The sequence below is a fragment of the Leptosomus discolor genome, chromosome 5 (assembly GCF_034619465.1).
Source record: "Leptosomus discolor isolate bLepDis1 chromosome 5, bLepDis1.hap2, whole genome shotgun sequence".
Classification (NCBI taxonomy): Eukaryota; Metazoa; Chordata; class Aves; order Leptosomiformes; family Leptosomidae; genus Leptosomus; species Leptosomus discolor.
In genome coordinates this window covers 45814704-45829507 of record NC_141395.1, presented here as the reverse complement: position 1 = coordinate 45829507, position 14804 = coordinate 45814704, and the positions used below count along the sequence as shown (strand labels likewise).

The 14804-nt window shown below is 39.7% G+C and overlaps 1 protein-coding gene across 1 annotated transcript in view; it reads right to left on the bottom strand.

Moving 5' to 3' along the window:
- C5H8orf34 (chromosome 5 C8orf34 homolog) overlaps positions 1–14804 on the bottom strand; it is a 175481-nt gene that overhangs the window by 39716 nt on the left and 120961 nt on the right. Inside the window, exon 8 of the mRNA XM_086465757.1 lies at positions 2589–2724. Coding sequence (XP_086321883.1) covers positions 2589–2724 — 136 coding nt within the window. The remainder of the gene's footprint in view (positions 1–2588; positions 2725–14804) is intronic.

The window sequence follows — 14804 nt, the reverse complement described above, 5'->3', positions numbered from 1 at the left end:
TCTGCCAATCAAATTTCAAGTAAAAAGTCATATTCTTCCTGCAGACAGCCAAAACACCTTCAGCAAACCTGATTTGGTAATCTTACTTGACAAGCCCTATTATCTACAGAACACCCACTGACATTAATAGCTCCATTCATTTCAAATCACTTTATACGCTAAAAAATGGGCAAAATTAAGAGGAAAGACAGCTGTGTAACTGTAACCAAAAATGTGCATAAGAACAACGTATATCAACTTTTTTCCCCCAATTGTATTCAAATATGCCTACAATCAAATCCAATAGTATTTATATATAAACTGTACAGTACACAAGACTACTTAGAGAATGGAATATGAAAAAAAAGAAAAACATAATTTCTAAAACAAATAAACACACTAACAGGTTCTGTACGACCTTATAATAAATACGAGGCTTTGTCATAACAACGGAGGCAACTGCCAACACTAAGAAGCTTTCACAGAGGTGACCCAAATACTCAGGTTGTGATTTTATGGCATGGTATTTGCAATGGCTGTATTACTGAGTAACAGAAAATTGAATTGCTCCTGGAACCAAATAGGGGAAAAAACCTATCTTTGTGTCCTTGAAGCCACTTGCTTCATGCAGCTTTCTCTGCCCACTACTTCAGCTGCTGCAAGAAGGCACCTGACAAATCTGCTGTGGAGATATTGAAAGAGAGAGCTAACTGCACTGATAAGTCTGTCTTGGAGAGGAAAAGCATCCTCAGACTCAGTAAGAATGAAGGAACTCTCCCAAAGAACAGACAGACTTCACCATCTTGAAGAATAAATGCTAGCTTCTTCACTACTGAACACAACAGCAATACGCATTTCTCTCTTTTGACTTCCCTTGCTACTGATGAGATGGTATGATTTTTTTAATTCCTCCAAAGTTTAAAGAAACTGCTAAACTGCAATGAGTGAAAAGAACCACAGTCCAGCAGGTATGATCCCGTTCCTCACTTCATTAATGGGGAACGAAATGAAGGTGCACAGGTGAAACAAAGCACTGCTTTGCATTCTCTCGTAAGTGAACCAACAAAAGGGGATTTCATGAGATCTTCCCCTCACAACTCATATTTTAGACAGAGTCATATAGCACAGCCAGTTCAAGGACAATAGCAACAGCCAAGGTTGCTCGGTTTGGCTCAAGATCTGAGCCATTTGCTCCTTGGTGCGCAGGACTGAGAGAACATATAGTATGTTGGCATCTGCTGTTAGCGGCTGCTTTAGGGAATTTAAAATTTAATTAACCTTCATAGTAAACCATGCAAGATTTTATGTAAGCTCAAAAAGACCACCTAGAAAACTTAACATTTCTATTTTCCTTACCTTTTACTTGTTAATCCATGGTCGACCAATGCCAGTTGAAAACTGGTAACTTTCAGGTAGCTAGTTGTTTGGAAACATTTTACAACATAAGTAATTTGTTTCCAGTGAACTGGGAAGAATCCCATGACTAGCATATTTGCTCGTTTCTTAAAGCATAAGGCCGCACTGCTGACAGTAAAACTCTCTAGAATTACAAGGCCATCCAGCTACTGCTGCTTTGACAGCACTGTGAGCTGAAGGCCTCTGCAGCTCCACAACCCTGCTGCAGAGATGCTATTGCATCAGCATGCCTGTAGTTATGCTCCCAGAGCATCGGAAAATATTTTTAAGCCCCTCTTCCTACATAAGTGCCTTTTAAAAGTAGTAATTTGCAAGCAAAATGGGAAAAAAGTAGAAACGTAGGGTGGCACATGGCCAAACTTTTGACTTAATTTCACCACAGGTTGCTTTTTATTTACAAGCGGCTAATCCCCTCTCAAACTACACAATAGAGCAGCCACTGGCAAAGGCAGGCAGATAAAATTGGCATGCCTCTATATTGTTCTTGCTAATCTGAACCATTAACAGAAGGGTGAGAAGGCTAGTTTTGTCATTTAAACAGGCTTAAATCCTCTCTCCAAATGAGCTTTTGTCTACATAGAAGAATGCATCTAGGAAATTTAAGGGGTTTCTGTTAGTGTTGCATTCTCCAGTTGACTTGGCTACAGGAATACCAACCTGTTTATTTGGCCCTCATACTGTAAATGAAAGAATTATTTCCAGCTGTCAAAACCAAAAGGGGTTCAACCTGATTAAGTTATTTCTCAGAGGTGAAACAGGATGAGATTATGAAGTGCTAAGAAGCAACTATTTGAAATCCTGAACTGCACCTGTGCAACTAAATCTCCATTTATACAGGTGCTTTTCAAATTGGATTTGAACCTTTAAATTCCCTGATTCATCCCCTGAAAAACCACAGAAGCTCAAATAACTAATGAAACTCAGAGACAGAAAGGCTTAAAATAGTTTCAAGCTGTGAAGTAAGGCCTAAGACTAACTATGCTCTTTGATTCACTGTTGATGAGACATATCAAGCAAAACCATAAATGGCACAACCCAAATGCCAGAGGTCATAGGGTAGCCAGTAGCTCAGTAATTATTTTTTCTTTAGCACAGAAGAGGTCATCACCTGGCCCATAAGCACAATAGATAGCTGAAAACCTGGGGAAAAGAATGTATTGGTTAGCATGATCTGGTTTTGTTTTGCTTTTTACCTGGCACATCTTGCGCAGATATTCAACGTGACCTTTGCTTGAGGCTCAGCCGTATAAGCACTTCGAGTTTGATTGAATTTGCTCCCAGAAGACATCACACTTGTTACTCCTTCCATTCTTAGATCATCAAGATCCTCTGCAACAAGACAGAATGACTGGATGAACCCACGATTAAATTTTGTAGCAATAAAGATGCTTCACTTGTAGAATCACTAAAGAACAGAACAACACAAAAATCAGGAAGAAAGCACACAGTTACTTGTAATAATAGGAAAACACATTTGAGAGGACTTTTATTTATATATATTATCACCCTGTTACAAGGGGTCCCTTGAAAAATATTCAGTATTATTTCCACTTCAAACAGTGCTGCATATTTTTTCAATCTTCACTTCTCTGATTTATTTGTAAAATCTTGTCATCAAGAGATGCTGTCCAATAGCTCCATTTGACATAGGGTATTTCAAAAAGAAAATTCCTTTTTTTAAGTGTATGCTCCTCCTCTGATTTTTTTTTTATTGTCTATTCACTTGGCAATGAAAAAATATTGCTAAAATAAAAGCGCTCTGCCAAACCCAGAAAATGCAAAATGGATACATACATCACATGGAAAGAGACCATAACGTGCACACTTATACCCACCATATTGCTGTAATATTTGGACAACTCCTTGAAAGAGCTAAACCCTGACAATCCCTGACTAAGGCCTCACTGTGATCTGTTTAGTTTCGCTTGGGTCTTTCCTTCCCCGAGTTTCCCTTCCTCCACAAGGATGTTTTAGCTATTTGATGAGCAAAATTGGTAAATAGACAACATCTTGCCTAACACCGAGGAGACAAAGCTCCAGATATCAGGGAGCCATTAAGGAGACATCAAGAAGACAAAGCTCCAGATATCAAGGAAACACTAAGGAGACACCCAGCAAACATCTACACACCCAGGAAACATCTACACGATTGCTCCTTACAAGAGGAGTCTGCATCAGAAAAGGGGCCCTGGCTTGTGCTCAGGAAGGAAGATTCAACTAATGTGAGGAAGATTAAGAGCGATCACCGGAGGTGTAAATGAATCCTGGGAACTCATCACCATAAGACTGCCCGTCTCAGGAAATCTGATTAATATGTATGATTTTTTTGTATATAAAGGGATGTGTCTCCTAGCCTGTTGGAGCACTCATGGTGGAACATCCCCAGTGCTGCCCAGCGCTGCAATAAAGAATGCCTGCTTAGTAACACTCTGTTGTTATTGAGTTTTCATCTTGGAATCCTTACCCAGCCGCACCTAGCCTCCCATCTCGGCGGAGAGCGTTAGAAAGCAAGGGGGTTTGGAAGCTCCGAATTTTGTATCAGTTTTGGCGACCCAGATGGGACCCTCTCTGTCCGGCTGCAGGAACCCCTGAGTCGGAGACTCCCTTGGCTGGCCCCGGAGACTTCTCTGGAGAGACTCCTCGATTTGGTGCTTCCATGTGGGGGCAGACAAAGACCACTGGTAAGAAAGGCATTCTTTTTGGTTTTGGGACCAGTCATTTGGAGCTGCTCATAAGTCGCGGTTCGTGAGAACCCGTCAGGTGGCATACAATTGCATGTACAATTTGTAATGGTCATTTGGCCACTACGTTGCATGGTTGTATTGATCATTTGATTAGTGCAGTCATTTGTGCATTTGTATCTGGTTTTGGTTTACATATGCGTGCGCAATGTACTCATATGTCTGGTATATGCATATTTGAAAATATTTGATCATCTTACGTCAATGTTTGTTATCTGGGGGAATAGTAGTTGATATTGTATCTGTAGTAGTAATTGTTAGCTGTGTGTGGTATTGGTGCCCCAGTCCCTGTCTTTGTGTTGCATCTGTAGTAGTAATTGTCAGCTGTGTGTGGTATTGGTGCCCTAGCTCCTGCCTTTGTGTTGTGTAAATCTTAGAATGGGGAACCGACAAGGAGGAGTTTTGAAAAACAGCCCTTTGGGCTGCATTTTAGCTTACTGGAAAGATATTGGAGGACCACCTGGAGGGAGTGTGGCTCGTAAAACCTTGATAAAATATTGTAATCAGTGGTGGCCTTTATATAAGTAGATGATGGGTGAAAAATGGCCTTTTAATGGAACTTTGAAATATAATACTTTGTTGCTACTCATGTTATTTCTACACAGAGAAGGAAAATGGGATGAAGTGGTTTATGCAGACATGTTTTTCACTCTGCGAGATCACCCTGAATGGCAAAAGGAACGTAGAATCAATCTAGCACCCCAGGACCCTATGGTTCTGGCAATAGAAAAAGAAAAAAATAAGCAAAATGGAAAATTAAAGAGTTGTTGTTCGGCATGTAGCATTGGACAGAGGTGTTTAAAAATTGGCTTGCAGAATGAAAGGCTGGAGGACTATTTGCCTCCGACAGAGAGAGAAAGTGATAAGGAAGGAGACGCTGGTGCTGCGGGGGGTGAAGGACCAAAGGTGGGGGTCAGAGAAGAAAGTAATATTCAATTTTCTCCCATCGTTACCGGAACTCGCAGTAAAATGGGACCTATTGTACAGGCTCCACTGAGGCAGGCGATGGGAGTGGAAGGACCTGTCAGAATTAAAAGTATCCTTTATTATGGCAGACTTAGACGGATGGCGTATTACTGCTGGGAATTATTGGGATGATCCTGAAAAGATCACTAAAGAATTTGAATTGGTTGTGAAAACCCAGGACCCTGACTGGGAGGATGTGGATGCAATGTTGGATGTGGTATTTAGTGAGTCTGAGAAACAGATGGTCATGAGGGCAGCTAGAGCTCAAGTACAGGCTCTAATTTTGGCTGGGACTGTGTCGGGAACAGTGGATAATCATGTTCCAGTTACTAATCCCAGCTGGGACCCCAACCAAATGGGAGCCAGAGATTTATTAGTGCGATACAGGGAATGGATTGATTATGGAATAAGAAATGCTGTCCCAAAATCAGTAAATTGGTCTAAACTGTACGAGATAAAAGAAGATAAAAAGGAGTCACCCACTGACTTCTTGAATCGGCTAAAGGAAGGAATGCAAAATTATAGTCCTTTAGACCCTACCTCTCAAGAGGGCAAAGGCCACTTGATACTTCTCTTTTTGGGACAGTCGGCAGATGCTATCTGGAGAAAGTTACAGAAAGTGCAAGGAATAGATGCAAGAGATATAGAAAAATTGCTGGAGACTGCTTGGCAAATATATCGGAATAGAGATAGTGAGAAAGAGAGAATAATGAGCAAAACCATTGCTAATGCTACAGTAGCTGCGTTACGATCTGCAGGTGGTCAGAAACGCCCTTTGAATAATGCTAACAGAGGAAGAGGAGTTATAAGAAATGGTGCAAATCCCCCACCTAGAGGAAATCAACCCCTCTTAAAGGAATAGTGTGCTTATTGCAAGCAAATGGGGCATTGGAAAAAGGAATGCCCGAGATTGGGTAAATCAGTGACTGTTGCCAACATGGAAGATTGACTGGGACCAGGGGAATCCTCCCTAGCGGAACCCTTGGTAAAAGTTCAGCTAGGGAAAGAAGAGAAACCTGTAGAATTCTTAATAGATACAGGGATACAGGTGCCACATTTTCGGTATTAAATGAGTCTTTATTACCTGTGAGTAGGCAAACTGTTAGTATCGTGGGAGCAACCGGACAGGTTGAAAAGGCTTTCTTTTTGAAACCATTAAAATTCAAAATTGGGAAGAGCGTAGGGGTTCATAAATTCCTCCACCTGCCTGAAGCCTCTGAACCACTTTTGGGAAGGGACTTACTACAGCAATTGAATGCTGAAATAAAATTTAACAATAGAGAAATTGAATCTAAAATACCAGAAGAAAACCACATTGAAATCTTAAGTTTGGCTCTCACTGTACCCCAAATTAGAGAAGAAGAAATTATACAAGAAATAAAAGACCAGGTATATCCAGGAGTATGGGCCTTGGGAATACCTGGAAAGGCTAAAAATGCAGATTTGGTTGTTGTTAAACTCAAAGAAGGAGCACGACCCATAAGGATAAAACAATATCCTTTAAAATTGGAAGACAGGTGAGGAGTGCAAAGTATTATAGGAGAATTTGTAAAATTTGGATTATTAATTGAATGCTCCTCAGAGTATAACACTCCTATTCTGCCTGTCAAGAAGCCTGATGGCAAAACCTATCAACTAGTGCAAGACCTGCAGGCAATAAATCAGATAGTTGAAGATTTGCACCCAGTAGTGGCAAACCCATACACCTTATTGACTAATTTAAAAGAAACCTATGAATGGTTCACAGTATTAGATCTGAAAGATGCATTCTTTTGCCTCACCTTGGCCCTCGATAGCCACAATTTATTTGCCTTTGAATGGGCAAAACCCTGACTCAGGACGAAAAACCCAACTAACCTGGACAGTGTTACCTCAAGGATTTAAAAATAGCCCCACGATCTTCGGAAATCAACTAGCTAAAGAATTAGAAGCCTGGGAAAGACCTCCAGGAAATGGCATCCTTTTGCAGTATGTAGATGACAGGATGTAGAGAAGCGTTGCTGCAGTATATAGAGAAGGATGAAGAATGTAAGGAAAGGACTGTGAGTTTGTTAAATTTTCTTGGACTAAGTCGTTACTGAGTATCATTGCAGAAAGCCCAGATCTTGAAGAAAGAAGTAATCTACCTGGGATTTGTGATTTCTAAAGGACAGAGACAGCTCAGGAATGACTGAAAGGAAGCCATCTGCAGGACCCCAGAACCGACCACAGTAAAAGAGCTACGAACCTTTCTGGGAATGACAGGAGATGGAGACTGTTGTGCATGACTGCACAGAGACCATTGAGACCGTGTATGCAAGTAGACCTGATTTGAAGTAGGAGCTGTTGGAGGGAACTAACCACACTTGGTATCCCAACGGGAGGAGTTTTATAAAGAAGGGATTTCGGACAGTGGGGTATGCAGTGACCACCACAGACCAAGTGGTAGAAGCAAAGTCGCTCCCTAAGGGCACATCTGCACAATGAGCCAAAATAATCACTCTAGTAAGAGCACTAGAGCTTGCTGAAGGATTCCGGATAAATATCTGGACACATTCAAAATATGCCTTCGGCGTAGTTCATGCTCATGGAGATATCTGGAAGGAACATGGACTTTTGACAGCCCAAGGAAAACATATTAAACATGCTGATATGATCTTAAGGCTTTTGAATGCAGTGCAATTGCCTTCGGAGGTTGCAATTATGCACTGCAAGGGACACCAAAAGGGTAACACTGCCCAGGAGATGGGGAATAAATTGGCAGATTACGAGGCAAAAAGAGCCGCGGAACAAGGTGAGGTATTGATTCCTGAAAAAGCTTTGCCACTACCAGAGTTGGTTGATTATGATGAAAAGAATCTTAGATTAATTAAAGGCTTGACGGCAGAGATTGAATCATCAGGTTGGGCAAAATTAAAAGAGAATAGAATAATAGTTCCCTTTACGATATTACGGAAACTAGTAAAAACAGAACATGACAAGACTCATTGGGGAACAGAAGCTTTGTATAATTCCCTTACGAAGCAAATAGTAGCCAGAAATTTGTTTCAAACTATAAAAAATATGGTTAATAGATTTGAAATATGCTTGAAAAATAATCCAAAGGTAGAAAATCATGTAAGATTTGGAAGTATTGATAAAGGGAATGTCCCAGGTCAAAATTGGCAGATAGACTTCTCAGAACTCCCTAGAAAAGAGGGGTATAAGTATTTATCAGTATTAACTGATACCTCTTCTGGATGGCCTGAAGCTTTCCCTTACAGAACAAATAAAGCCCGGGAGGTTACAAAAACTCTATTAAAAGAAATTATTCCTAAATTTGGAGTGCCAGAAGTGATCTCCTCTGATAGAGGACCACACTTTGTGTCACAAATAGTTCAACAACTTAGTAAATTTTGGAAATTAATTGGAAATAGCCTACTGCTTATCGCCCACAAGCAAGCAGACAGGTGGAAAACATGAATCACTTAATAAAGACACAATTGAGTAAGATTTGCCAGGAAAATAATTTAAGATGGGATCAAGCCCTCCCTATTGCATTACTCAGGCTCCGAGTCAAACCAAGAACTAAGGAAAAACTAAGTCCTTTTGAAATTCTATATGGAAGACCATTTCAAACTAGATATCAAGGGCAAAATCTCACCCAAGTAGGAGAGATTAATCTACAACAATATCTGATTGCATTAGGAAAACAATTAGAAAAAGTAAATGGATTAGTAATATCCACCAGAGCATGGGGTTTAGATTCCCCGGTGCATTTATTTAAACCTGGGGATTGGATTTATGTCAAAAATATTTCAGGTGATCCTCTTGAAGAGAAGTGGAGCGGCCCTTTCCAAGTTCTGCTCATGACCTACACTGCAGTCAAGCTCGAGAAGCACGCTGCCTGGATCCACTATTCAAGAATTAAAAAGGCGCCTGGTGGATCATGGAAGTCCCAACCCACAGGACCCACATCCGTAAGACTGGTCCGAAACAAATACTAACGTTGCTATGCTTCAGTCTCGAGCTGATAAGTGCTTTTACTCCCAGTTGGCCCTTGCGAAGAGAAAGTGAATCTGTTGATGGTCTCAAGTGGATTTGGGGGAGCAAGGCCAAGACATCAATTTCTTTTTTTGACAACTGTTCTTTATGGAAACCCTATACTAGAAGGAGTAAATTGATGGGACGGCACGGAATGTCCTTTGCATTAAGTTCAAATTTGACAAAAATCACTGTAAAAACAAACGTAACCTTAAAATGCTGCAGAGTTAAAGGGATAGGGCCTCCACTGCAAATGAAGAAGTGCTTTCTCCAAAAGGAAAACCCTGTAATAAATGAGACACACACATACACTTGAAAAACCAATGGCTGGGACACACTAATGTGTGCAAACCTAACTGTTAGTCGAATTTCTGGAGTGGCAGCCTCCTTAACATTGTTAAATCCATGACCCACCATAAATCAGGATCAATTAATTAGATTATCATCCACCTGTATAAATGTGGCAAGAATTAGACAAAAACATATGTTGTTTTTTTAACATGTCCTTTCCAGCCACACCTCCCTGTAGAGCAAAACAAACTTGGTATGATACTTTGCTTGGGGGTGTAGGAACTGGATTAGGACTCATAAATTCAGTGGATTTAGAAACTTTGAGGAACAAAGTTGGAACAGCAGGATTTGATGTAGCACAAGCAATCAAGATTCAGGCTGAATGGATGCCAACAACTTTTAATCCTCAGATGCAGGCTTTAAAGTATGATAAAGAGTCCCTATATCTCTTTAATAAAAGTATAATTGCCCAGGTACAATCACTTAAAAATTTGACAAAATTTATGGATTGGACTGTTTGTACCCTACAAACTATGTGGCAACTGGAACAAAAGAATCAGGTACAGTCCTACTTGATGAACAATAATGAGTTTATGTGGAGGAGATTATTTGGACAATGGGTCTATCCTAAGCACTGGATAAAGGCCTATTCACAATTTGTGCAGTGTTATGATAGATGGTGTGCAGGCAAATTAATATTCTATAATGTAACTAATCCTGAAGTAATGGGTAAATTTTTAATTCTGCCAACACTCTTTTCAAGTCAGGGGAACCTAGAATATTGGTTATCAGAATTCCAAGGGAAGTACATTGGGAATGATAATAAAACATACGATTTAGATCTTTGTGAAACCATCTCTGAAGGTGCCTTGTGTGGCCAACAATCCCAATTACATGAACCTTGCTTATTAGAACATTCTGTTAACAATTGCAAATGGACATGGACAATCCTGTCTCCCCATGTGTTTGAAATGTTTGTAGAGGTTAATGCTAGATATGTCTGCTTAGTAACTAACAATCGATCAGTAGTCAAAGAATACAATGTAACCACCCCATTCATAGGATGTCTTAAAAATATAATGCATCTAACTTGGCATGGACAGACATATTCATTTTTTGCATATACAGAGGAACAAGTAGCAACATTTTGGCATTATGAGAGCTTAAAACTGAGTCATGTAAGTTTATCTCTGAAAAAATTGAACGAGATCTTAAATCAATCCCAGGAACTTTGAGAACGCATAAAAAAGCGAAATAAACCACTAGCCATGTTTGTCATTAGAACAGTGATAGCTGGAGACAGACTTGTTGGACTGTCTAGTCAAATTAAATCTGATACTGCCCATCATTGGTGGGACATCTTTTCAGGATACTCACCCTCTGCAGAAAAGGCACTGAATTTTTTAATTCACCCACTTTTAATATTGCCGGTGTTGGTCATTGTACTAACAGTCGCCATTTGCCTTTTGTGGTGTAAGATAAAGACATTGGCTATGAGAGTTTGGGCTTTGCCTAAGGTAATGAAGTAGGAAAACTTAGAAACTATGTAAAGGAATTTACAAAGTTTAAAGAAAAGGGGGGACTGTGGGAGGATATTTATGAAATAAGGGACATGTGAACAATCCAGCCTTTCCAGAGAATCTGAGCTGGGACGTACCAGAACTGCTGAAAGCATAAACAACTTCCGGTGCAGAGGGCATGAACATCTTACAGGTGCAGGAGAAGAGACAGCCGCCATTAATGACGCAGTTTTAATTTCTTGAAGAAGATGGGTGTGAACATCTGTGAACGTGACTTGAACATGACTCGCAATGTGGCCAGTCAGGTTGGACTATGGGCTGTTATTTGGGATGAAGCCAATCAGTATTTATTGGGTGTAGTCGAGGGTTATAAATTGCACTGGAAACACGGAAATAAAAGTTCACTTGTTAGATCACATTGATCGTGTCAGTGTCCTCACGCAGCTCCCGCAGGGGACTGAAAGAGCTAAACCCTGACAATCCCTGACTAAGGCCTCACTGTGATCTGTTTAGTTTCGCTTGGGCCTTTCCTTCCCCGAGTTTCCCTTCCTCCACAAGGATGTTTTAGCTATTTGATGAGCAAAATTGGTAAATAGACAACATCTTGCCTAACACCGAGGAGACAAAGCTCCAGATATCAGGGAGCCATTAAGGAGACATCAAGAAGACAAAGCTCCAGATATCAAGGAAACACTAAGGAGACACCCAGCAAACATCTACACACCCAGGAAACATCTACACGATTGCTCCTTACAAGAGGAGTCTGCATCAGAAAAGGGGCCCTGGCTTGTGCTCAGGAAGGAAGATTCAACTAATGCGAGGAAGATTAAGAGCGATCACCGGAGGTGTAAATGAATCCCGGGAACTCATCATCATAAGACTGCCCTTCTCAGGAAATCTGATTAATATGTATGATTTTTTTGTATATAAAGGGATGTGTCTCCTAGCCTGTTGGAGCACTCATGATGGAACATCCCCAGTGCTGCCCAGCGCTGCAATAAAGAATGCCTGCTTAGTAACACTCTGTTGTTATTGAGTTTTCATCTTGGAATCCTTACCCAGCCGCACCTAGCCTCCCATCTCGGCGGAGAGCGTTAGAAAGCAAGGGGGTTTGGAAGCTCCGAATTTTGTATCATCCTAATAATAACTGGATTTTCTACTACTGTAAAACCATTCTCGTTTTGCAGGAAGACAGCTGAGGCTCTCAAAATTTTTTGCCCAAGATCACACGGGAACAGTGTAGCTCAGCTAGACTGTAAATGAATTCTCTTGGTTTACACTCAGGATTTTCTTTAGGGAAAATTTTTTGCTAACATAAAATAGGCAAGTTCTGTATAAGTAATGTATCCATAAAGACCAATTCTCAGTGCTCATAATTTGGTTAGGTTCTAGCTGAAAGCAAAACACTGACTAGCTGCCATTAAACGAGCACCAACCATTCCCTGTACTGACTGATGCATGTGGCTTATGAGATACAGTTTGTGATCATCTCATTAAAATGTCTTTCAGATAATGTACACACACATATTTTCACATATTTAGGTTTACAAAAGAAACCTTATGTTAAAGAATCTGAGTGGAGCAGAAAGCGCATAAAGGCAGACTTTAAATCCCGACATCAAATGGGGAAAAGTCACAGAGAACTTTAAAATCAGAAGAGGCGATGTTCAATTCGAATTTAAAATACAGAAGCGGTTATTACAGATACACTGCAGAGTACCAGGCTCCTCTTCATACAACCCTCTGAATCATTACCTGAAATATTTCTGCTTGTCCCCTATAGTTCATAGATACTACTCTTACCACTGTGCTTCAACCTCGGGTCAGTATGGTTAGATTGTCAGGATCACGTCATGTTAACAACACTCTTTGGGAGACATCCATTTTAGTAAGTAACATACAGGGACAGCAGGCAAATGAATTTTTTGTGACTAAAGTCCTTGAACCAGATTTTCTTATCTGTAATGTTTTATTTTACTGCTTAAGAAAACTCTCCTCCCTCCCAAAATTCGTTGGCTTGGTGGTACAAATTGACAGTTCCACTGAAGTTTCTGGCATGGATTCACACCATTTCCACACCTTTTTCTTTAAGTTTCATCTATGGTTAATATACAAAACTAATTCAAAGGACTTGGAAGGCTGTATGATAAAGAATTATGAAATAAATTATCTGAGTCATTTCAGAAAAGGTATTACATATTTGGAACACATTATGTATTAAAATAAATACAGCTTAATTGTGCTTTAAAGAGGTGTGAAAAGTTCCATATTTTTTAACAGATGTAAACCACTGGATGGATTACAGTTTAAATGAAATTGAAGCATATGCCTCAGGGGTTTTTTCCTGTAAACAGATGTGATTTCTTTAAATGAGGTTTTCAACTCTCTCTCTGACAACCAAGACTGTTTCAATAGAGCAATGACATAGCCTGCCCTCCATCACACCTTTTATGTTTGAATCTGTATATCAAAAACATGCCATGGCACCTACCAACATCTTTCTCTCAAGAGAAAATTTAAGTGAAACTTTGTGCAAGAAACATGGGTTTCAGAGGTGCCTGTAGTTGTAGTTTACAGACAAGGAGGCAGAATATTACGCAGTATTGATTTATTGTCACATGCTGTTAGACCAACAGCAATAATGTGCATGCTAAAATGCAGATTTTAAAAACCAAACCTATATCATATGCCATTGTTAACTTTTCTCAAGGAATTTTCATTGACCTACTTTGGCACTGGATGGAATTTATCCACAGGAAGCTACAAAAAGCTGTCAAAATTCCAGCTATACAGAGAACTAGAATCCAATCTATCAAATCTGAAGAATAACTGCAGAGTTTGATTTAACTTTGATTATTGCACTTCTGCCTCCATATTGAATGATTTCAGTTTCTTCTGGATGCCTCGAGTGCAGATATTGCACTTTCTTCTCACTAAAACAACTGGGCTTTGAGAAGCTGCCTGTTTCCCAACACCCATAACTTTGGATGGGAATTTTTGAGTTGTGAAGAAGTTTACATGCCATCTGGCAACCCTCCTGATTGACCACATTCATTATTGAAGGCCCTTAATTATTAAAAAAAAAAATCATAATTTTAGTACTAAACTTCATGTCTGTGTGTATTTTGTTCAACAATTGATGTGAGTTTTGCAGAGTAATATTTGTTCATAAATAAGGATGTTATTCAAATAAATACAGACAATGAGTGCAATAATACCTTCTAAGAATTAAAAAAAAAGGGTTCTGAAAGGTTCAGATGTTTCTATGTAACATCGGAAAGAATCAGTCTTAGCAGAAAAGGATTTCATTGAGAAGTCAATTCAGTTACAGGGTCTGGAACACTGAATCTTTTCTCTTTCTTTGTATTCTTTGCTAGACCAACTAGTGATGATACAGCTGAGCAGTTCAGTGATTTTATTGAGCAGCAATGAGGTAATTCACTCAGAAAAGAGTGAAAGAAAAGCCAAGTGGATGGCTGCTTGTGTGATAGAAGATGAGAAGACTGTGAAACTTCTCAAATCCTTAGAAAATTGTTACCCACCTTTGTACAGTGATAGGCTGGAAGTTCATGTAAATGAAACAACCTCACTTGTGCTAATAGCAGTTTGTTATTTTAATGCATGACTGTGCACTGTGTTTCTTCAATTTAATGTTAATTCTCTGCTATTCTCTACATGAACAGGGTATGTGAAGACCCTACCTTGGTCCTATAGCAACTTCCATTAAGTATGTTCTGTGTAGTAAAAAAATCTACCCACAAACCAAACAAAACCCCTTACATTTTTCTCAAATTAGCAATTCACCAAAATATTCACACAGCTGCAATCTTCATGCATTGCTATAACAACAATACATGAAAATATTTTAAAGTGAGATAAAGATCACAAG